Source organism: Mobula birostris, chromosome 11 (genome assembly GCF_030028105.1).
Source record: "Mobula birostris isolate sMobBir1 chromosome 11, sMobBir1.hap1, whole genome shotgun sequence".
Taxonomy (NCBI): Eukaryota; Metazoa; Chordata; class Chondrichthyes; order Myliobatiformes; family Myliobatidae; genus Mobula; species Mobula birostris.
Window position 1 is genome coordinate 107,212,698 of NC_092380.1, and position 24,029 is coordinate 107,236,726.

The following is a 24,029-nucleotide window of genomic DNA, read 5'->3' on the forward strand; positions in this document are numbered from 1 at the left end:
GAGCCCCCAGACTTTCAGGGCTGGCGTTCACAGTGTTCGAACAGTGGATCATACTTTGCACGAGGAACTGGGCCCCGCCACCGCCAATCACTCCCGGCCTAGATTCTGCTCTCCAAATTGGCTCAGCGCTTACAAGACGAAGAAATTGCAGGGTGGTAGGGGAACGGCAGTGAGAGGACTGGTAACAATGAGAACTCTTGCTGACTCTATGGGCCAGTGGCCTTCTATGCACTACTGACTCTACGTGACTCCTTTCTGCCTCTCTCAGAAACAATCCACGGTCTTTTGGGAGCAAGCTGCTGTGAAATGCAATGGCAATTATTTTATAGGCAAGAATTTAATCTTTAAATTAATTTTGTGTGGAGTGTAAATGTAAAGAGGCATGCACTGCCTATTTCTGCTTGCACTCCACACCTCATACCTACACTGGCAGAGTTGCTGTCCTATTGTGTTTCCAGAAGACCTGCTGCTACCTTGAAGAGTTCCTCTTTTCAAGAGTCACTTTGTCACTTGATCATTCCCTGTCCGAGTGTCACCTTATGCTCAGATACTCCTACCTCTCGTTACTTTATATACATGCAGTCAGTCTTTGCATTTCAGCTAACCTGATGTAAATACAGTCATAGCCAAAGTTACCCAAACATTGTGTTTATAAGTAAAAGAGCAATCCTAAAAGCACAATGTTTAAGTAACTATATTTATTGCATTCTTTATACTTAATGTGTTTTAATTGTGCATCAGATCCAGAGTAGCAATAATTTTGTTCTCCTTTACTGAAGAATGACAATAAACTATCTTGAACCTTGAATCTTAAGTTTAGCACACAGGTGGAATAGTTGTTTCATCTAAATGCTGTGTCGATTTCTGTGCAGTAACGAGGACCACTGCGTAGACGGACAAGTCCTGTTTTTGGGATAGACCTGACACAGTGTGTAGCAACTAATAAGGAGTCTCAATGAATTTTAGTTCTCCCAACTCTAATAGGAACAATGTAAGTCAGGCTTCTGGTTCATTGTCCCCCACTTTACACCGCTGCACTTTCACGCTCCAGCCCACGGGATCTCCACCGCAATAAGGTGATGATGCCTCTCCGAGGACCGTCACCTTGTCATGGTGGAGGGGCTTATGAGCTCCTGGGATCCCAAGAGCAATGCTGTCTGGAGTTTAGTTCCTGGTAGGGTCACCCATGGTGGTAAGGTTAAGTGGGAGGTTCCTGGCAAAGAGTGAACCAACCAAGATTTCAGCAGTGGATCTGGTGGAAGGTGTTGACGCATCACAATGGCAGTGAAGATGGAGGAAGGCTGCAGCAGTGAAGAGCTCCCAGTCATCTTGCTCCCCACGCCACTGGACCCTGACCCTGATCTGTCATTGACCATGTGGTGGCTGCCCGTGTAACAGCTCCCCATGTTGAACAAAGTCACGCAAGATGGCACCATTAACCAACGCGACTAATGGTGACGTCCTGCAGACAGCTCACAGAACTACTTCTTTTAAATGCTCTTGTGATTGGAGCCTGTAATTTACATTTTGATATCGTGTTTCTGGCCAGCTGAGAGATCTGGTGCTTTTGCTGTCTTCGAGGCAAGTCAGCACGGTTGAGAATGGAGTGTGACTAATGGCAAGAACGCAAGCCCATGATTGGCTCCAGTTCTCGAGCAGAAGGCAAGCAGGTGTTTTGTGCGATATTGATCCGGGCAGACTAGTTCTGCGGCCTGCTGTCAACGCATCACACAGCGTTAGATTGAACTGACCTGAACTAAACTGAACATACCTAGACTGTTCTGAGGACTCTGTGATTTGATGTTTAATATTCCATGTGATATTCGCCCGCTTTCTGCTGTTTGCACGATTTGTTCTTTTTTTTAACATGTTGGGTGTTTGATGTTTCCTTTGAATGTGTTCGATGGTGTCTCCTTGTTTCATGGCTGTCTGGGGAAAGATGAATCTCAGGGTTATATACTGCATGCATACTTTGATAATAAATGTACTTTGAATCTTTGAACTTTGAGTTCTCTATTAAGGGAATAACCCCTTAGGAGAACATAGTACTCAATGTGAGTGATTGTAATACTTTTACAGTGTGTAGCCACCATCTATTACCAACTACTTGGTACTTATGGGGTTGATTTTTTAAATCTTTCTCTTATTGGCAGATTAATTGGACACATTCCTGGTTCTGATAAAGGAAAGATTCGGATTCCAATTCGTTTGTTTATTAATCGCATGTCCATCGAATTATTTTTAAGATTTACAGATTAGCTTTATTTGTCACATTCACACCAAAACATAATTGAGGTGCATTGTTTTGCGTCAATGACCAACACGGTCTGACGGTTGTGCTGGGCGTAGCTCGCAAGTGTCGCCTTGCTCTTTGCGCCAACGTAGCATGCTCACAGCTTACCAACCCGAATTGTACAGCTTTGGAATGTGGGAGGAAACCAGAGCACCCAGGGAAACCCACGCAGTCCTCAGGAGAATGGTGATGTTTAGATATACATGTGATTAATAAACGAATCTGTAATGTAGAGCCAATATCTACCCCTCACCCAAAATCCTTAAAATCAGATGCATTTCATGAGCCAGAGAGTGGTGAATTTGTGGAATTCATTTCCATAACCAGCTGTGGAGGCCAAGTCACTGGGTAAGTTTAAACCAGAGGTTGATAGATTCTTGATTAGTGATGGCGTCAAAGGTTACAGGGAGAAGGCAGGTGAATGGCATTGAGAATGAGGTTGGGGTTAATAAATCAGCTGTGATGGAATGGTGGAGCAAACTTGATGGGCCAAAATGGCCTAATTCTACTCCTCCAAAATCTTATGATCTTATTTCATTAATTAGTTGTGGGATCTTGCAGTGTGAAAATCAGTTATTGCTTTTACCAAATACATCGACCACGTATTTTAAATGTACTTGGATGCTAAATGTTTGGAAAATCGCAGAATTCTATTTAAGAGCATCATCAATTCCTCACTGTATGTCTTTGTGTCTGTTTCAGGTTATAGTGCCGTGACTTTCGACACGACCCCGGGTTACGGTCACACTCCCAACCACCACACTCCTCAGTTCTCGAATCACGCCTTCAAGCACGAGGACCCCATCACCCAGCAGAACAGTATAGGTAAAACTTCAGTACTCCACACATCGAGGTTAAATAATCTTTGTTAAATGCCAAACCTCTCCTTTCTATCAATACTAATAGCTGAATGAATATTAGCTTTGTGCAAAACTATCTAGGAACCCTTTTACAATGTCCTGGTCTACTCTGGACTGTGAGATAGCTCTTCACGATTTAAATGCCCCTAAACACTATTTTTATAGAGTCTAGAATATGTTTGTATCTGAGTAGTTTGTGACAGTTAATAGATTGATTAAATCAGAATCAGAGTCAGAATCAGGTTTATTATCAACGTATGTTGTGAAATTTGTTGTCTTTTGGCAGCAGCATAGTGCAATACATAAAAAATTACTATAGAATAAGAAATGTAGATTAAAAAGAGAGCAAAAATAGTGAGGTAATGTTCACGATCTGTTCAGAAATCTGATGGCAGAGGGGAAGAAGCTGTTCCTAAAATGTTGAGTTTGTGCCTTCAGTCTCCTGTATTTCCTTCCTGATGGTAGTCATGAGAAGAGGGCATGTCCCGGGTGGTGAAGAGGCCATGTCCCAGGTGGTGAAGAGGCCATGGCCCGGGTGGTGATGAGAGCATGTCCTGCGTGGTGAAGAGAGCATGTCCCGGGTGATGATGAGAGCATGTCCTGCGTGGTGAAGAGAGCATGTCCTGGGTGGTGAAGAGGGCATGTCCTGCGCGGTGAAGAGAGCATGTCCTGGGTGGTGAAGAGAGCATGTCCCGGGTGGTGAAGAGAGCATGTCCCGGGTGGTGAAGAGGACATGTCCGGCGTGGTGAAGAGAGCATGTCCCGGGTGGTGAAGCCTTCATGATGGATGCTGTCTTCTTGAGGCACCGCCCTTTCAAAACATCCTTCAAGGTGAGGAGGCTGGTGGATAATGCAGCTGGCTGAGGTTACTACCCTCTGCAGCTTTTTCTGATCCTGTGCAGTTGCCCCTCCATAGCGGTTGGCGATGCAACACGCGGGCTTCTCTCCACAGAATATCTGCAGGAACTTACTACAGCCTCTGGTGATCCACATTCAGTCCTTAAGAGCTGAAAGTGACTATACGATTTATTTACAGTGTTGTAAGGAAACACGTAAGCCCTGTGTTTTTATTTAGTTCAATAAGTTGACATTCATCATTAAGGGCTATCATCACCCAGGGCGCGTCATTTCTCAATGCTACCATCAGCGAGGAGGTACTGGAGCCTGAAGACCCACTCACGCTCAAACTCATATACTGTATATATACAGAATGGATTCCAGTTAATCGGGGCAGCCAATTATTTGGAACAACTCTTAAAGAACAAATACTAATCGAGAAAATAGCTGGGATCGTGTTAGTTTATTTGGGACATCTTGCCACTTTATTGGGGCAGGAGACTGTTGCCAAATATTACCTAACTAGCATTTGTGAGACCACTAGACACTACACCATGCCTAGAGTGAACGGCTTTTAAATAACATCAGTAGCGTGTGCTTGTGTGTTCAAAAAGCAGTGATTTTTGTCACTGATGGTGGAAAAAATACCCCGTGAGCCAATTCAGAATTGTTTTTGCTCCCTGGGGTTCCACGCTGACAGGAAGGTGACAGTAACTCAAATAACCACATGTTACAACAGTGATGTGCAGAAGAGCATCTCTGAATACACAACACGTCAAACCTTGAAGTGGATGGGCTACAGCAGCAGAAGACCATGAACATTCACTCAGTGGCAACTTAATTAGGTTATAGGAGGTACCTAATAGTAAACTTTAGAAACCTGATTCTGATGCTGATCCTGAAGTTTGTGATTCTCATGGACTCCAGGAGAAACTTGTAGACTGTAGCTCAATGAATTTGTCTGAATTTCCATTTTAGTGGAAGTGTAAGTTAAATAGGTTTAAAGCCTGGTTGGTGGAGCAAAGGGAAGGGTTTCAAGTGTATTTGCTACCCAACATAGTCTGATATAGGATGATAGAATTTTGTATTATGTATTTCGATACTAATTACATTACTGGACATGTTATACAGCTTTTAATTCAATTTTGGAATTACCACTCCTGGCTACAGGATTTCCTCCTTATCTTCGTTCTGAAGTGATGTCCCTGTATTCTGAGGCTGTGTCCTCTAGTCCTAGAGTCTCGCAATAAATGTGATGTAATGCTAAGGGTTTATAAGGCATTGGTGAGGCCTCACCTTGAGTATGGTGGACATTTTTGGGCTCCTCACCTAAGAAAAGATGTGCTGGCGTTGGAGAGGGTCCAGAGGCGGTTCACAAGGATGATTCTGGGATTGAAAGGGTTATCATATGAGGAACGCCTAGTGGCTCTGGGTCTGTACCCACTGGAATTTAGAAGATTGGGGGAGCGGATCTCATTGAAACCTTTCGAATGTTGGAAGGCCTAGACAGAGTAGATGGGGAAAGGATATTTCCCATGGTGGGGGAGTATAGGACAAGAGGGCATAGCATCAGGGGTGTCCATTAAAAGCAGAGGTGTGGAGAAACTTTTTTAGCCAGAGAGTGGTGAATTTGTAGAATTTGTTACCACAGGCAGCTGTGGAGGCCAGGGCATTGGGTGTATTTAAGGCAGAGCGTGATAGGTTCTTGATCGGACACAGCATCAAAGGTTACAGAGCGAAGGCCAGGGAATAGGGTTGAGGAAGGGAAGAAAGGATCAGCCATGATTGAATGGCAGAGCAGACTTGATGGGCCAAATGGCCTAATTCTGCTCCTATTGCTTATGGTCTTATGGTCTAATAGGAAACATCCTCTCCACATCTACTCTATGCCTCTCAATATTTGAGATTTCCCCTTTGCCCCATTCTTCTAAAATCCTTCCAGTACAGGCTTAGAGCTATCAAATGCTCCTCATATGTTAACCCTTTAATTCCCAGGATCATTCTCGTGAATCTCCTCTGGATCTTCTCCAATGCTAGCGCATCCTTTCTTAGATAAGGGGCCTAAAGCAGTTCACAATACTCTAAGTGTGGTCTTAGCCTGGTTTATAAAGCAAGTGTGATGCTGTGTGCTTGCCAGCACATTAAACAACCTTCACCTGAAGATGTACAATAGTAGGAGAAGTAATTTTAACTATAAACAGTGTTACTCTGGTTAGAATTTACAGTACTGGTAAGGCGTAAATCAGGTGGTCACATTAAACTCCCCTCTCTATTACTCCAGCCACCACATCCTGCACAGTTTAACATTAAGTGAAGTCGATAGAAAGAAGAATACGATAGGGAGATACAGCACTGTAACAGGTCCTTCTGGTCCAATGAGCCCACCCTGCGCAATTATACCCATGTGACCCTTTAACCTTCTAACCCATAAGTCTTTGGAATGCGGGAGGAAACCAGAGTACCTGGAGGAAACTCACATGGTCATGGGGAGAATGTACAAAATCATTATGATCAGCAGCGGGAATCCAACACTGACTCTCCTCCCTCCCTGTCTGTTCCCCCCCCCGCGATACAGTATGGTAACAGGCTCTATCGGCCAAATGAGCCCATGCTGCCCAATTAGTCAGAGTCATAGTCATACTTTATTAATCCCGGGGGAAATTGGTTTTCGTTACAGTTGCACCATAAATAATAAATAGTAATAAAACCATAAATAGTTAAATAGTAATATGTAAATTATGCTAGTAAATTATGAAATAAGTCTAGGACCAGCCTATTGGCTCAGGGTGTCTGACCCTCCAAGGGAGGAGTTGTAAAGTTTGATGGCCACAGACAGGAATGACTTCCTATGACGCTCTGTGCTGCATCTCGGTGGAATGAGTCTCTGGCTGAATGTACTCCTGTGCCCATCCAGTACATTATGTAGTGGATGGGAGACATTGTCCAAGATGGCATGCAACTTGGACAGCACCCTCTTTTCAGACACCACCGTCAGAGAGTCCAGTTCCATCCCCACAACATCACTGGCCTTACGAATGAGTTTGTTGATTCTGTTGGTGTCTGCTACCCCAGCACACAACAGCAAACATGATAGCACTGGCCACCACAGACTTATAGAACATCCTCAGCATCATCCGGCAGATGTTAAAGGACCTCAGTCTCCTCAGGAAATAGAGACGGCTTTGACCCTTCTTGTAGACAGCCTCAGTGTCTACTAACCCGAAATAACCTACTAACCCAAAACCGGAGCACCCAGAAGAAACCCACGCAGTCACAGGGAAAACATCCAGACTCCCTACCGACGGTGGTGGGAGTCGAGTCCAGATTGCTGGGGCTGCAGTAGCGTTATGCTAGTTGTGCCGACCAACGGAGAGGTTCACTGCCAGTTTTACACCCAGCAGCGGTAAGAGCAAAGCCAGAGTTCTGAGTTCAGTTCCGGCACTGTCTGTAGGGAGTTTGTCTGTTCTCCCCGTGACTGCATGATGCTCCAGTTTCCTCCCACAGTCCAAAGCATTACCGGTTGGTAGACTAATTGGTCATTGTAAATTGTCCTGTGATTAGGTTCGTGGTGGCTGGACGGTGTGGCTCTGTGGGTGTGCTGTATCTATAAATTAAAATTACGATTCCACTCCGGTACCATTTGTGCGAAACCAGGCTCCAATATCACTGCAGCTGCCGGCTGTTTATTCATATACATGAAAAGGTTTACACTTGCCCTCCACCAGAAAAGACTGAAACAACATTGCCTTTTATAAATACTCTGTTCTGAATCTGTGCCGAGTGCACATTCAGCTGACAATTGTTACAGCTCTCCAGCACATTGTGTGCATAACTTCAGATTACTCCACGACATGATAGATATAATCACAGAGACATTGAACACTGCAGCACAGAAACAGACCCTTTGGCCTATCTAGTCTATGCCAACCTATTGATCTAGTTCGTCCCATCGATCTGCACCTGGACCATACTCCCTCCCATTCATGTACCCGACCAAATTTCTCATAAATGTTGAAATCGAAATCGCATCCAACACTTCTGACAGCTCGCGTCTAACAGCCCGTAACCCACTCTCACCACCCTCTGATTGAAGAAGTTCCCCCGATGTTCTCCTTAAACATTTCACCTTTCATCCTTAATCCATGACTTCTTGTGGTCTCACCCAACCTGAGAGGAAAAAGCTGGCTTACATTTACCCTATCTATACCCCTCATAATTTTGTATACATCTATCAAGATCCCCCTCATTCTCCTATGCTGTAGGGAATTAAGTCCGAACCTACACAAACTTTTCCTTTAACTCAGTTCCTCAAGTGCTGGCAACATCCTTGTAAGTTTGCTCTGCAGACTTTCAATCTTATTAATATAACTAGGCAAATACCTCTGCATAAATTTGAATAGATTGCGGTGATATAACATGATGTAACTGTAGATTATGTGCCGTAAATTTTGAAACATTCATTGGTCAAGATCTTCTACTTGCTTTTTAAAGAGACATTTCTTTTTATTGCTTTTATTCCTGCCACTGATTGACCTGGGACAGTGATTTCCTCAGTTATTCTGATGAAAACTTCACACTGAGGCCACTGTTAATAAAAGATTATCAAAGTTCAAAGTAAATTTTATTATCAACGTGCGTGTATGAAAGCATATACAATCCTGAGATTCATTTTCTTGAGGGCATACTTAATAAATCTATAGAATAATAACCATAACAGAATCAATGAAAGGCCATCCAATTAGGGTATTCAACCAAAGAGCAGAGAACACCAAACTGTGCAAATATAAAAAGGGGAAATAATATTAAGTAAATAAGTGAATGATAAATATCGAGAACATGAGATGAAGAGTCCTTGTAAGTGAGTCCATTGGTTGTGGGAGCATTTCAGTGATGGGGCAAGTGAAGTTGAGTGAAGTTATTCCCTCTGGTTTAAGAGCCTGATGGATGAGGGGTAATAACTATTCCTGAACCTGGTGGTGTGAGTCCTGAGGCTCCTGTATCTTCTACCTGATGGCAGCAGTGAGAAAGGAGCCTGAGCTGGGTGGTGGGAGTCCCTGATGATGGATGCTGCTTCCTTGCAACAGAATTTCATGCAGATGTGCTCAGCGGTGGGGAATGCTTTACCTGTGATGGACTGAGGCACAGATCAAGTGGGCAGCCATTACTTTTTCCCAGCGTGGAAATGGCTCATATTAGGGGACATCAATTTAGGGTGATTGGAGGAAAGCATTTTTAAGGTGATTGGAGTTGGGATATCAGAAATGAGTTCTTTACATGTAAAGTGTTGAGTTCATGGTACTTTCTGCCAGGGGCTGTGGTAGAGGCAGATATATTAGAAACTCTTAGATAAGACCATAAGATCATAAGACATAGGAGCAGATTTGGCCCATTTGGCTCTGCCATTCCATCATGGCTAATTCTTTTGCCTTCTTCCTGTAACCTTGATGCTCTACTAATCAAGAACCTATCAAGCACTGCTTGAAATATACTTAGTAACTTGGCCTTCACAGCCGTTTACAGCAATGAATTTCACAGATTCACCACCCTCTGGCTAAAAACGTTCCTCCTCATCTCTGTTTTAAAGGAACATCCTCGTATTCTGAGGCTGAGCTCTCTGGTCCTAAACTCCCCACTGTAGAAAACATCCTCTCCACATCCATTCTGTCTGGGCCTTTTAGTATCTGGTAGCAGGCACATGGATGATTGAAAAGTCGAAGGCTATGTAGGAGGGAAGGGCTAAATTGATCCCTGAGTACCTTGGCACAACATTGCTGGCCAAAGGTCTGTACTATGCTGTGGTGTTCGATGCAAGAAACTAAAATATCCCACAGTCTGTCCGAGGAGTAATTGAGAAAGACTTTTCATTGTTAAAGTCACGTCAAACATGCAACAATGTACCAAAAGTTACAATTCACTTCATTGTAAAAGAACAGAAAGTTTTCCAGATCGTCAATAAATAAAGTTACAACAGCTGATCGAATATTTTAAAATGTTTGTACTAGGTTTTTGGTGACTTTAACAATCAATTAGCAGCCATTCTGCCCAATCGGTCTGCCTGGTGTTGAGAGGAGTCAGATATAAAAGCAAGAATGTAATGCTGAGGTTTTTTAAGGCATTGACCTGACACACTTGAGAGTATTGTAAGCAGTTTTGGGACCTTTATCTGAGAAAGGATATGTTGCATTGAAGAGGCTCCAGAGGAGTTTCACACAGTAATTCTGAGAATGAAAGGGTTGACATTTGAAAAACGTTTGATGGCTCTGGGCCTGTACTCGTTGGAGTTTAGAAGAATGAAATGGGATCTCATTGAAACCTATTGAATATTAAAAGGCCTAGATAGAGTGGACATGGAGAGGATGTTATTATACTGGAGAGTCTAGGACCAGATAACACAGCTCAGAATACAAAGTCTTCCCTTTAGAAAAGAGATGAGGAATTTCTTTAGCCAGAGGAGGGTCATTCTATGGAATTCATTGCCACATGCGGCTGTGGAGGCCAAGTCATCGGGTACATTTAAAATGGGGGTTGATAGGTTCTTGATTAGTCAGGGCATCAAAGGTTACGTGGAGAAGGCCGAAGAATGGGGTTGAGAGGGATAGTAAATCAGCCATGACAGAATGTTGGAGCAGACCTGATGAGCCAAATGGCCTAATTCTGCTCCAATGTCTTTTACTGTACAGAAACGTGCCCCTCTCCATTGGGTATAAGTTAGTATAGCAGGTGGGGTGTCAAACTCTAGTCATAGTCATACTTTGTTGATCCCGGGGGAAATTGGTTTTCGTTACAGTTGCACCATAAATAATAAATAGTAATAGAACCATAAATAGTTAAATGGTAATATGTAAATTATGTCAGTAAATTATGAAATAAGTCCAGGACCAGCCTAATGGCTCAGGGTGTCTGACCCTCCAAGGGAGGAGTTGTAAAGTTTGATGGCCACAGACAGGAATGACTTCCTATGACGCTCTGTGCTGCTTCTCGGTGGAATGAGTCTCTGGCTGAATGTACTCCTGTGCCCAACCAGTCCATTATGTAGTGGATGGGAGACATTGTCCAAGATGGCATGCAACTTAGACAGCATCCTCTTTTCAGATTGTAAAGATTGTAGGTGGGCCTTGTAGATGTGAAGTTAGGAGTGCAATGTGTCAGACCCCACCCATCAGTGCCACTAGTTAAAATGGTCGCTTCACACTAGCATTTAACCGGCCTGATGTAGCACTGATCTCACGTGGTCTTGAGTCCAGCAAAAAGGTCCTTGCGGTGACCGATTCTCTGCTGCCACAGTATGGACGTTCACTCTCCTAGAGCAGTGGGGTAAAGAGCAAGGGGGGAGGGTGCTGCTATCAACCCAGTCATTGACTCTGACAAGGAACTATCTGCAGGAAGAACTTATTGGGTCGAGCAGCATCCGTGTTCTCAAAGTATGTACATGTCACTGTATGCTACCCTGAGATTCAATTTCTCACAGGCATTCACAATAGAACAAATACAATAGAATCAATGAAAAACTACACACAAAGACTAACAAACAACCAATGTGCAGAAGAAGGGAAACTGTGTAAATACTAAATAAATAAATAAATAAATAGACAGCCAGATAGGTAAATAAATAAATAAATAGAGATAATTAATTAATTAATTAATACTGCAAATGTGAGTTCTAGAGTCCTTGAAAGTGAGTCCATAGTGTTGAGGTGGGTGAAGTTATCCACCTCACCGTCTCCATTGACTTCACCTTGACTTTGACTTTGAGTAGCTTTTACATTCAGCAACAACTAAAACCCATTAAAATTGAAGTAAAGAATAATAAAAGCTATATAAACTAAAAAGTTAATTAAAAGCAATAAAACACATCGAAGCAATTAAAAGTTTGATTTGTGCCCAACAAATAAAATTGAAATCATTCGGGTCTCAAATCATGCATCAGATCTGACCTGTAGCTGATCTGGGCCTCGATCTCTCATGTAATGAGGAGGAGTATGGTGATATTAGGGAACAGATTTTGTTCAGGCTTCAGTCGGTAATTGCCGACTCCTCTGTTCACAGTGCACACACCTATAACTGGTGTTTCTTTCAATGCCACATGTCCACAAGATAGGAGTAGAATGAGGCCATTCAGCCTATCGGGTCAGCTTTGTCATTCCATCATGGCTGATTTATTATCCCTCTCAGCCCCTTTCTTATGCCTTCTCTCCGTATACTTTGATGCCCGGACTAATCAAGAGCCTACCAACATACACATTAAGTATACCCAATGACTTGGCTTCCATAGCCGTCTGTGGCAATGAATTTCACAGATTTACCAACCTTTGTCTAAAGCAATTCCCTCTCATCTCTGTTCTAAATGTACGTCCCTGTACTCTGAGGCTGTGCCCTCTGGTCCTTGACTGCCCTACTACAGGATACATCCTCCCTACTTTCACTCTGTATGGGCCTTTCAATATTCGATAGCTTTCAATGAATCCTCCGACATTCTTCTAAACTCCTGCGAGTACAGGCCCAGGGCCATCAAACACTCCTCATACATTAACCCTTTCATTCTCGGAATCAACCTCTTGAATCTGTCAGTGAATTTGTCTAAGTTCAGCTTTAGACCATAAGACCATAAGACAAAGGAGCAGAAGTCGGCCATTCGGCCCATCGAGTCTGCTGCACCATTTTATCATGAGCTGATCCATTCTCCCATTTAGTCCCACTCCCCCGCCTTCTCACCATAACCTTTGATGCCCTGGCTACTCAGATACCTATCAATCTCTGCCTTAAATGCACCCAATGACTTGGCCCCCACTGCCGCCCGTGGCAACAAATTCCATAGATTCACCACCCTCTGGCTAAAAAAAATGAAAGCAGAATGTAAATTGTGTAGATTGAAAGCCTGGCTGATGGAGCTGAGAGACTAATTTGAGGTGAATTCAATGAATGTCAACAGGAACCCACAGACATTGGTAGCAGGACTTGGGTCTTCAAATGCAAATGGTGGTAGACGCTTATAACTCAACATTGATACCATTTGATGTTGAGTCAATTGTTAATTTAAATTTGACGTTGATAGGCTTTGTCAGCCACATAGGGATATGGGGAGAAGGAGTTAGGTCACTCTAAGTCAAAGTAATTTATTACCAAAGTACGTATATGCCACCATATACCAACCCGAGATTCATTTTCTTGCAGGCATTTACAGGAAAATAAAGGACTGCAGTAGAATTTGTGAAAAAATATAGATAATGACTGACAAACAACCAATTTGCAAAACAGGACGATTTATGCAAATAATATGTTAATACTGAGAACATGATTTGTAGCGTCCTTGAACGCGAGTCTGTCACTTACCAGTCATTCACTGTGGAACAAGCTTTGGGGTCCAGATCCCTTCCTGTTCCCTTCTCCTATCTTCCATCATCCAACCTGACCAGAGTGTGCTTCTAGGTATAAAGTTAACTTCAAATTACACTTCATTATGGACAAGTAATTTGCTTGCATTCAAAGCGCTGCTATAGAATCAACACAGATACATATCTCAAATATTCTTCACTTTTTCTTCAGAGTTGCATGAGCATTATATTCCAAAAATGGCTATTGTAATTGTTTAGGCTGATTTTCTAAGTAATGGATCGGAAACAGAGTCAGGCTTAATATCACTGATATATGTCGTGAAATTTGTTGTTTTGCGGCAGCAGTATATTGCAATACGTAAAATATATATTACAATAAGATATGCTAAGCCTATAAAAAGTATTCGCCCTCGGACGTTTTCATGTTTTATTGCTTTACAACATTGAATCACAGTGGATTTAATTTAGTTTTTTTGACTGAACAACAGAAAAAGATTCTTTCGTGTCAAAGTGAAAGCAGATCTCTACAAAGTGATCTAAATTAATTACAAATATAAAACACAAAATAATTGATTGCATAAGTATTCACCCTCTTCAAGTCGGTATTTAGTAGATGCAATTTTGCGTAGCACTTATAGCCTTGAGTCTGTGTGGGTAGGTCTCAATCAGCTTTGCACATCTGGACACTGCAACTTTTCCACATTCTTCTTTACAAAACTGCTCAAGCTCAGTCAGATTGCATGGGGATTGTGAAGGAACAGGCCTTTTCAAGTCCAGCCACAAATTCTCAATTGGATTGAGGTCTGGACTCTGACTTGGCTAGTCCAGGGCATTAACTTTGCTGTTTTTAAGCCATTCCTGTGTAGCTTTGGCTTTATGCTTGGGGTCACTATCTTGCTGGAAAACAAATCTTTTCCCAAGTTACAGTTCTCTTGTAGACTGTATTAGGTTTTCCTCCAGGGTTTCCCTGTATTTTGCTGCATTCATTTTACCCTCTACCTTCACAAGCCTTCCATGCTTCAGTAAAGCATCCCCACGGCATGTTCCATGCTTCATGGTAGAGATGGTGTGATTTTGTTGATGTGTGGTGTTTGGCTCATGCCAAACATAGTGTTTAGTCTGATGGCCATAAAGCTCAATTTTGGCTTCATCAGACCATAGAAACTTCTTCCAGCTGACTTCAGAATCTCCCACATGCCTTCTGGCAAACTCTAGCTGAGATTTCATGTGAGTTTTTTTCAACAGTGGCACTCTCTTTGCCACTCTCCCATAAAGTTGCGACTGGTGAAGCACCCGGGCAATAGTTGTTGTATGCACAGTCTCTCCCATCTCAGCCACTGAAGCTTGTAACTCCTCCCAACTTGTCACAGGTCTCTTGGTGGCCTCCCTCACTAGACCCCTTCTCGCACGGTCACTCAGTCTTTTAGGACAGCCTGCCCTAGACAGATTTACAGCTGTGCCATATTCTTTCCAGTTCTTGATGATTGACTTTAACTGTACTCCAAGGGATATTTAGTGACTTGGAAATTTTTTTATATCCACCTCCTGCTTTTCAATAACCTTTTCATGGAGTTTCTTGCAGTGTTCTTTTGTCTTCATGGTGTAGCTTTTGCCAGGATACTGACTCACCAGCAGTTGGATCTTCCAGATGCAGATGTATCTTTACTACAATCAAATGTGCACACAGGTTTCCAAAAGCAGATCTCCATTTAACTAATTGTGTGCATCAGTGATGATCTGGCGTGTCATTTTAAAGGGGGTGAATACTTCAATTATGTTGTGCTTTCTATTTGTAATTAATTTAGATCACTTTGCCACGAAAGTCATTTTTTGTTGATCAGTGTCAAAAAAAGCAAATTAAATCTCTGTTAATCAATATTGTAAAACAATAAAACATGAAAATTTCCGAGGGGTGTGAATACCTTTTATAGGCACTGTATATGTGTGTATATATTAAATAAGTAGAGAAAATAGAGTACAAAAATAGTGAGATAGTGTTCATGTCCATTCAGAAATCTGATGGTGGAGAGGAGAAAGCTGTTTCCAGAATGTTGTGTGCCTTCGGACTCCTGTACTTTCCCTCTGATGGTGCTAAAGAGAAAAGGACATGTCCTGGATGGTGAGAATCCTTCCTGAAAGATATTGCCTTTTTGAGGCATCTCCTGTTGAAAGTGTCCAGGATGCTGCAGAGGTTCCTGCCCACGATAGAGCTGGCTAAGTTTACAATCCTCTGCAGCTTTTACCGACCCTCTGCAGTGGCCCATCCATACCAGACAGTGATGCAACCAGTTAGAATGATCTCCACTGTTCATCTGTAGAGATTTGCGAGAGTCTTGTTCTAGAGAAACTTGGTATAATGTTATGTTAAGGACAGAAGTCTTAGTGGGGGAGATGGACTTGGTCACATCTTAACACTCAATTTGAGAAGGTCAACATGACCCATCAAGACGATGTTTAATGTGTCGATATCTAATTTTTAGCTTGGCATTGTTCGATACTGTAGTGAATCGAACAATGTAGAGTAGTGGTGGAGAGGGTTTAGCAACTTTAAGTTCCTGGGTGTTACTATTTCAGAGGTCCTGTACTGGACCCGGCACGTAAGTGCAATTGTGAAGAAAGCGCGGCAGCACCTTCACTTCTTTAGGAGTCTGCGGAGGTTCAGCATAACATCTAAATCTTTGACAAGCTTCTATAGATGTGTGGTGGACAGTGCATTGACTGGCTGTGTTACAGCCTGGTAGGGAAACACCAATGCCTTTAAACAGAAAATCCTACAAAAGTGAGTGTATTCGGCCCAGTACATCATGGGTAAAGCCCTCCCAACCATCGAGCACACCTAGATGAAACGCTGTCGGAGGAAAGCAGCACCCATCAGAGATCCCCACCAACCAGGCCATGCTCTTTTCTTGCTGCTGCCTTCAGGTAGAAGGAACAGCAGCCTCAGGACTGGCACCACCAGGTTCAGGAACAGTCTCTACCCCTCACCCATCAGGCTCTTGAATAAAAGGGGACAGTCACTTGCCCTATCATTGAGATGTTCCCACAACCAATGATCTCACTTTGAGGACACTTTATCTCATTATCTCATGTTCTTGCTAATTTATTGCTATTTATTTATATTTGCATTTGCACAGTTTGTTGTCTTCTGCACTCTGGTTGATCTTTCATTGATCCTGTTACAGTTACTATTCTATAGATTTGCTGAGTATGTCCAAAGGAAAATATATGGTGACATATATTATTACTTTGATAATAAAATTTACTTTGAACTTTGAATTTCCAGTTGACCCTCATTCAATTAACAGTTGGTTGTTTGGGATCAATATAAATATTTTTGTTAATTGATTTGATTTAAATAAAGGCAGAATTTGGACAAATTAAGGACAGTTACTTTTTCCCATGTGGATGGTTGGGCATGCAGAAGGATAAAGTTTAAACAATGTTTCACAAAATAAAATTGACATTGGGCTGGGACATTTTCTGATTCCAACTACCAATCAGAATTCAGAATCAGTTTCATATACAACCCTGAAATTCACTTTCTTGCAGGCATACAAAGCAACACAATACAATCATTGTGCCATGTGAAGACAAATTGTCCAAATACAGAAAAAACAAATAATAGCAATAAATAATAATACAGAGAATTGTAATATGTTGTAGAGTCTTTGAAAGTGAGACCAAAGGTTGTGGAATCATCTCAGTGTTACAGTGAGTGATGTTATCCACGCTGGCTCAGGAGCTGATGGTTGAAGTGTAATAACTATTCCTGAACCTGGTGGTGTGGGACCTGAGGCTGACTGAGGTATTTTGTAAACTGTGTTGTTTTGTGGCAGCAGTATAGTACAGTACATGAAAATACAGAAATATATGCTGAAAGAAGGAAGCTACAATAGGAAGTTTGAAAAAAATAAGTAAGTAGTTCAAAAAGGAGCAACAAGTGAGATAGTGTTCATGGGTTTGTGATCTATCTGTTCAGCTGTCCGTACAGTTGTATATTGAGAGATGTTCCGAATACTGTGAATATTTTGGGAGCAATTGGAGAGAATCTGAGTTTCTGGGCTATTTGAGCCCCTTGTCGACAAATATTTATTTGTTTATTGAGATACAGTGTGGAATAGGCTCCTCCGGCCCTTTGTGCCAGGCTGCCCAGCAATCCCCCTATTTAACCCTAGCCTAATCACAGGACAACTTACAATGACCAATTAACCTAGCAATCAGTACGCCTTTGGGTTCTGCAGGGAAACCAGAGCACCCGGAGGAAATCCACAGGGAGAACTCATTCTAGGGAGTGGCGGGAATTGAACCCCGTGCGCTGGTACTCTAAAGTGTTGTACTAACCCACCACGTTACTGTGCCGTCCCTTATAGAAGGAAAAAAGAAAAGTAATACTGAAAAAAATTTGGAAAAGCAACCCATTAATCTAATCCATCCAAACACAAGAAAAAAAACACTTTGGTTTCTCAGTGCAGTGGTGCTCCTCATCTCAAAATGTAGCAGCATGAATCTTTTTTGGGCTTGTCATTAATCTTGTTTTAATTCATCCTGATAGTTGGAGACTGCTTTAGTTCATATTCTCTGTCAGAGTATGTGCAGGTACTTCATACCCCGTTGACTGAAACTTTAGATGGGATACATTGCTCAGACAGGCCGAACTGAGCTTGTCATACAATCCTAGGTACTGGCAATTAGGACAAAAATGTTATGCATTTGCTAAATCCCACTTGTGCCCACTGGAGTCAAGCACAGTGTCATGTACGATCTGGATCACATCTACGCTACTTTAACGCTGTCTTTAAGTCGTTCCACAGCAGCTCATACGTTACAATTGCCTGACAAGGCTACGAGTAAACTTGCCTCTGTCACTTATTTCACAGGAGAGCAACAGTACCCAGTGGCTCCGCCAGTGTACGGCTGCCACAACTCAACAGACAGTTGTGCTGGAAGCCAGGCCCTGCTGTTAAGGTCTCCGTACAACAGGTAACGTCTTTACGTCTCTTCTAAGCTGGATGAGAAAGGTTTGGGGATGTATGTTGTGTCACTGCTTTGATCTTTGTAAGAGACGAATTTGGATACTCCATGTAACAAGGGTTCCCAACCTTTTTTATGCCATGGACCCCTACCATTAACTGAGGGGTCTGTGGACCCCCGGTTAGGAAGCCCTGCTCTATAAGGACGACATTTGCAGACATGTGCTGTCCGTGGACTGGAACTAAACAAATACATCACTGAAAGGGCAAATCTCAGCCTTCACCTTCCTGTACGTCAACAAAGAAAAACAAATCTCCTTTGGAGTCACCTTTCATCCTTAACCCATGACCTCTACTCTAGTCTCACCCAAACGCAGTGGAAAATGCCTGCTTGCATTTACCTTGTGTTCTGTGTTGTTCTGAGTATTCTGGGCATGCTATGTTGGCACTGGATTGTGCGGTGGCATTTGCAGGCTGCCCCCAGCATGTCATTAAGTCATGAAGTCACAGAATATCACAGCACAGAAATAGGCACTTCGGCCCATCTAGTCCATGCTGAACCATTAATCTGTCTAATGTCATTGACCTGCACCCACACCATTGGTCCTCCATATCCCTCCCATCCATGTACCTATCCAATTTTCTCTTAAATGTCGAGACCAACCCAACATCCACAACTTCAGCTAGCATCTTGTTCCACACTTTCACCACCCTTTAGGTGAAGAAGATCTCCCTCATGTTCCCCTTAAACATTTCACCTTTAACCTTTAACTTGTGACCTCTAGCTCTAGTCTCATCCAACCTCAGCGGAAAAAGCCAGCTTGCATTTACCCTATCTATCTCTCTCTCTCTGGCTACCCATCCCATAGGATGATAATGGTTCCTTTCAGTCAGTTAGTGGGGCTTGATACGGTCCCCCACTTCTCAGAAAGGAACAGCGTGTGTGTGAGTGGATTTTAGGTGAGTAGGGGGTTGCACAGGTCCCGACCCACCCTCTCGATATCTCCTCCCAGATCCAGCGGCATGGGCCCTATCTATACCCCTCAAAATTCTGGATGTACCCATCAAATCTCCTGTCATTCTCCTAACCTATTCAACCTTTCCCTATAACTCAGGGTCTCAAGTCCTAGCAACATCCTAGTACATTTTCTTTGCACTCTTTCAGTTTTATTGATAACTTTTCTGTAGGTAGGTGACCAAAATTGCACACAGTACTCCAGATGAGGCCTCACCAGGATCAGAATTCCGCAATAATTTCTAGTGACGACAAGTTCTGGGGAATGAATAAATATTATTCTACAGAAATCACAATTCCAGTAAAATTCCTTTTTGCTCATTTACTTATTTCATCTTAGGTTTCATCTTCTTTCTAATTATAGGTAAGGATGCTCTGCAGGACCCTGAAGGGAGTGCTAGTTTCAAACATAGAACAGTAGGAACAAGGCCTTTGAACCACAATGTAGTGGAAAACTAATTAACCTAAGAAGAACCTAATCCATTTTGCCTGCACATGGTCCATACCCCTCCGTTCTCTGCATAGTCACGTGCCTGTAGGGTAATGTAATAGGTGACAGATGACATATATTGTTCTTAATAGAAACTGATCTACGTAATTCACAAGCACCACCATTGAGTTGTTATGCTCACTTTAAGAGATGATGTCTCATGTAACGGGGTCAGTGTAAGGCAACTGCTTTTGGTTGGTTCGTAATGGAAGTAAAGGGCTGCAGCTTTTGCATATAAAGTGACCCGTGTGATTATTTCACAAAATCCTACATGCCTATCCAAGAGTCTCTGCATAGCCTCTATCACGGACGTTGATAGGTTCTTAATTAGTAAAGGCATCAAGGGTTATGGGGAGAAGGCAGGAGAAGATATATAATATATTGTTATTATATAACAATAAATAATTGTTATTTATTACTGTGCGTTATCAGGTGTCACAGCATTTCTTCATCAGGCCTGCACCTCAAAGATCCTCTGAGTTTGAGTTGGTTCCCTCAGAAAGTGGCTCAGTGTTTCCAGTTGTTAGCTGAGTGCCAAAGCAAGGTGGCAGACCCTGCCCTTGGAATTGGCTGCACTGGGTCTCTTTATCCAACATGCTCGAGATCTCTGGTTGACATTGGCTCACAGTCCAGCAATGCTTGATATTAAAATCCTAACATCTGTTTTTTCAAAAAAATCTCTGTGATCTGTTCCAGCACTATAACTTCTCTGAGCCCCTGCACATCCTGCCCTCTTGATCGGGCAAATTCACCATCAGATGAATGGCCTCATTTCACACCGTGAGGTTCACTGATTCCATGCAACAAGATCATTCTACCACTGGCAAGGATGCATCAGCTGTCACCATCTGGAATTCCCTGCCCAAACCTATCCAGCTTATCATCTACTTCCTCTTTTAGGACGCACCTTAAAACTAACCTCGTTGAGAGTAATGTCCTAGCTTATAGAACATGGACAGTACAGGGACATGTACAGTACAGGGACAGGCCCTTCGGCCCACATATTTCCTCCTCACAAGTCTCAGAGTCTCTTCATTTGCTTGATCACACTCTCGTCAAGGGTTTTGGGTTGTCTTATTCTGCAATCTGAGACCAGTACCGGTCGAGACAATATGTCAGGAGGTTGGTGCGATCAGTACAGAGGGTCAAATCGACGATTTTAGTGAACAAAAAGCAATCTCTGGCAAAAGTTTACCTTCACACACTGTCAAAGTTCAAAGTAAGTTTATTATTAAAGTACATATACAATGGGTCATTGATACATTCGTGGCCTAAGGTAGAAGGAGTCAATTTTAGAAAACCTAGCACATTTATTTTTCAACATAGTCCCCTCCTACATTTACACACTTAGTCCAGCGGTCATGGAGCATACGGATCTTGGACCTCCTGAAAGTGTCCATAGCAGGGGTGATTGATAAGTTCATGGCATAAGGTAGAAGGAGATGAGTTATATGGCTCTCCTTACATGCACATGCGGTTTAACTCTTTAAGTGATTATGCAGAAAATTGAAGTTAATAACTCATCAGGGTGATTGATAAGTTCGTAGCCTAAGGTAGAAGGAAATGAGGTATTAACTTCAAACTTTCTGCATAATCACTCAAAGAGTTGACCTGCAAGTGCATGTAACAAGAGCTGTATAACTCATCCCCTTCTTCTTTAGGCCACGAATGTATCAATCACCCCTTGTATGTCTCAGATTCATTTTCTTGCGGCCATCTCCCCTTGGGTCAACAGCCTGATGGTTGAGGGGTAATAACTGTTCCTGAACCTGGTGATGTGAGTCCTGAGGCTGCTGTACCTTCTTCCTGATGACAGCAGCCTGAAGAGGGCACGATCTGGGCGGTGGGAATCCCTGATGATGGATGCTGCTTTCCCGCAACAATGCTCCGTGTAGGTGTGTTCAATGGTGGGGAGGGCTTTATCCATGATGGACTGGGCTGTATCCATTGCTTTTGGTTGGATTTTCCATTCAAGGGCATTGGTGTATCCATACCAGGCTATGATGCAGTGGTTCAGTATACTCTTCACTACACACACACACCTATAGAAATTTGTCCAAGTTTTAGATGTCATGCTAAATCTTCGCAAACTCCCAAGGAGGCGTTGATGTGCTTTCTTCATAATTGCACTTACGTGCAGGGCCCAGGACAAGTCCTCGAGGAATTTGAAGTTGCCAGTCCTCTCCACCTCTGACCCTCCAATGAATTGACCTCTGGTTTCTTCCTCCTGAGGTTAATAGTCAGCTCCTTGGTCTTGCTGATACAGTAATGAGTAAGAGATGTTGTTGTGTTGTTACTGTCAAAGCCTCCTGAGCAATGATCATTGTTATTTCAACCCCAATCTCCATGAAGGGTGTAATATGGTTCTCTCTTTTACACCCAATCCCATTAGGTCAAAACCATTGATAACTTATTCTTTCTCTGCATCTCCTGCAACAATATCCTACCTTCTTTCCATGTTCTTCACTCAAGACTGTTTGTCCAGCCCCTGAATCTATTCCAATGTCAGCAGATTGAGTTTTGGTATCAATGGGGTCAGTGGAAGCAATACAAGGGTTTTCCTCGATTAAGGAAAATATTCCTTTATCAGCTAGTGCAAATTTTTATTTTAGTGCTCACTAGCATTTGTATTTAACTTCTGACCCTCTGAACCCTCTGAAATAATAGCATTCTGCTATCATTTATTGGGATAGTGTGGAATTGGCCCTTCCAGCCCTTCGAGCCGTGCTGCTCAGCAATCCCCGAATTTAATTTGAGCCTAATCATAGGACAATTAAAAGGAATAATGAACCTACCAACTGGTAAGTCTCTGGACTGTGGTAGGAAACAGGAGCGCCTGGAGAAATCCCATGCGGTCAACGGGGAGAACGTACAAACTCCTTACAGGCAGTGGTAGGAATTGAACCTGGACCACCTGTATTGTGCTCAGCGCTGCTGCCCCATTAGACCCTTGTTGTAACAGCCATTAATAAAATCAGAACCCAGTAAGTTGCAGAAATATACTGGAATGCAGCATGAATTGACAGGAACGTGTGATAATGGCCCAAGTACAGAGGGAGAGACACTGAAGTGGATGAATAGTTACACTGATATTTAATAAGAACTGTGCAGAGTTAAAGGTAGGAAAACCAATAAACGCTAGGCCAACAAAGCCATTAACTAAAACTCTCAAACTGAAAGCGACACCAAGAATGCAGCTCATAAGCAGTAACAGTCCTAACTAAATATCACTCTTTTACAGCGTCAATCTAAGTGGTAGTCTTCCATCCCAGAACAAGGACAAAAGTAGATAGGGAGCGTCGACTTTTGGTCAACACTCAACAAGTCTGAAAAGAGAGAAGGGGAGTTAAATACCACCACAATGGCTGGAATGTGCATCCCCACGAGTGCGATTGTCGACCCCATTCTGCAACCCACCTGCAAAGGCGCCCAGGGATAGAGTCTGTGGTTGTGACAGGAATACAGTTAGCAGCAAATCAGACACAATTTTATCTCTAGTCTTGGTGATCAATGCAGTCAAAGATGACTCATTAACAAAGGTGTCCGTGGGCTCCTCAACTGCCAGGATGAGGCCACTCTCAGGTTGGAGGAGCAACACCTGATATTCCGCCTGGGTAGACTCCAACCTGACGGCATGAGCATCAACTTATCTAACTTCTGGTAATTTTTCCCTTCTTCACCTCTCTTTTTCCATTCCTTATTCTGATTCTCCTCTTATTCCTTGCCTGCCTGTCACTTCTCTCTGGTGTCCCTCCTCCTTTCCTTCCTCCCATGGTCCGCTCTACTCTCCTCTCAGATTCCTTCTTCTTCAGCCCTTCCCTCTTCACCTATCACCTTCCAGTTACTTACTTCATTCCCCCCGCTCACCTAATTTCACCTATCACCTGCCAGCTTCCACTCCTCCCCCTCCCCCACCTCTTTTTCTGGCTGCTTCCCCCTTCCTTTCCAGCCCTGATGAAGGGTTTCAGTCCAATGCATCAACTGTTTATTCCTCTCCTCCAGCATTTTCGCCTTGCTGAATGGGGAGTGCCTGTGCGTGACTTTGTTTAACGTTGGGAGGCTGATGCAGGAGTGGCCACTGCATAGCCCTTGATAGAGCGGGGCCAGAGTCCAGTGGCATGGAGAACAAGGCAACTGGGGACCCCACACGGCTGCAGCCTTCTTCTGCCTTCACCACTGTTCTGATGTGGCATCATCTTCTGCCGGCTCCACCATTGAGGTGTTAGATCGCTC

At 43.0% G+C, this 24,029-nt stretch overlaps 1 protein-coding gene across 4 annotated transcripts in view; it reads left to right on the forward strand.

Moving 5' to 3' along the window:
* Positions 1-24,029, forward strand: part of wt1a (WT1 transcription factor a) — a 150,405-nt gene that overhangs the window by 29,387 nt on the left and 96,989 nt on the right. For all 4 annotated transcript variants that reach the window (XM_072272809.1, XM_072272810.1, XM_072272811.1 and 1 more), the window contains exons 2-3: positions 2,996-3,118; positions 18,199-18,301. In XM_072272809.1, coding sequence (XP_072128910.1) covers positions 2,996-3,118; positions 18,199-18,301 — 226 coding nt within the window. The remainder of the gene's footprint in view (positions 1-2,995; positions 3,119-18,198; positions 18,302-24,029) is intronic.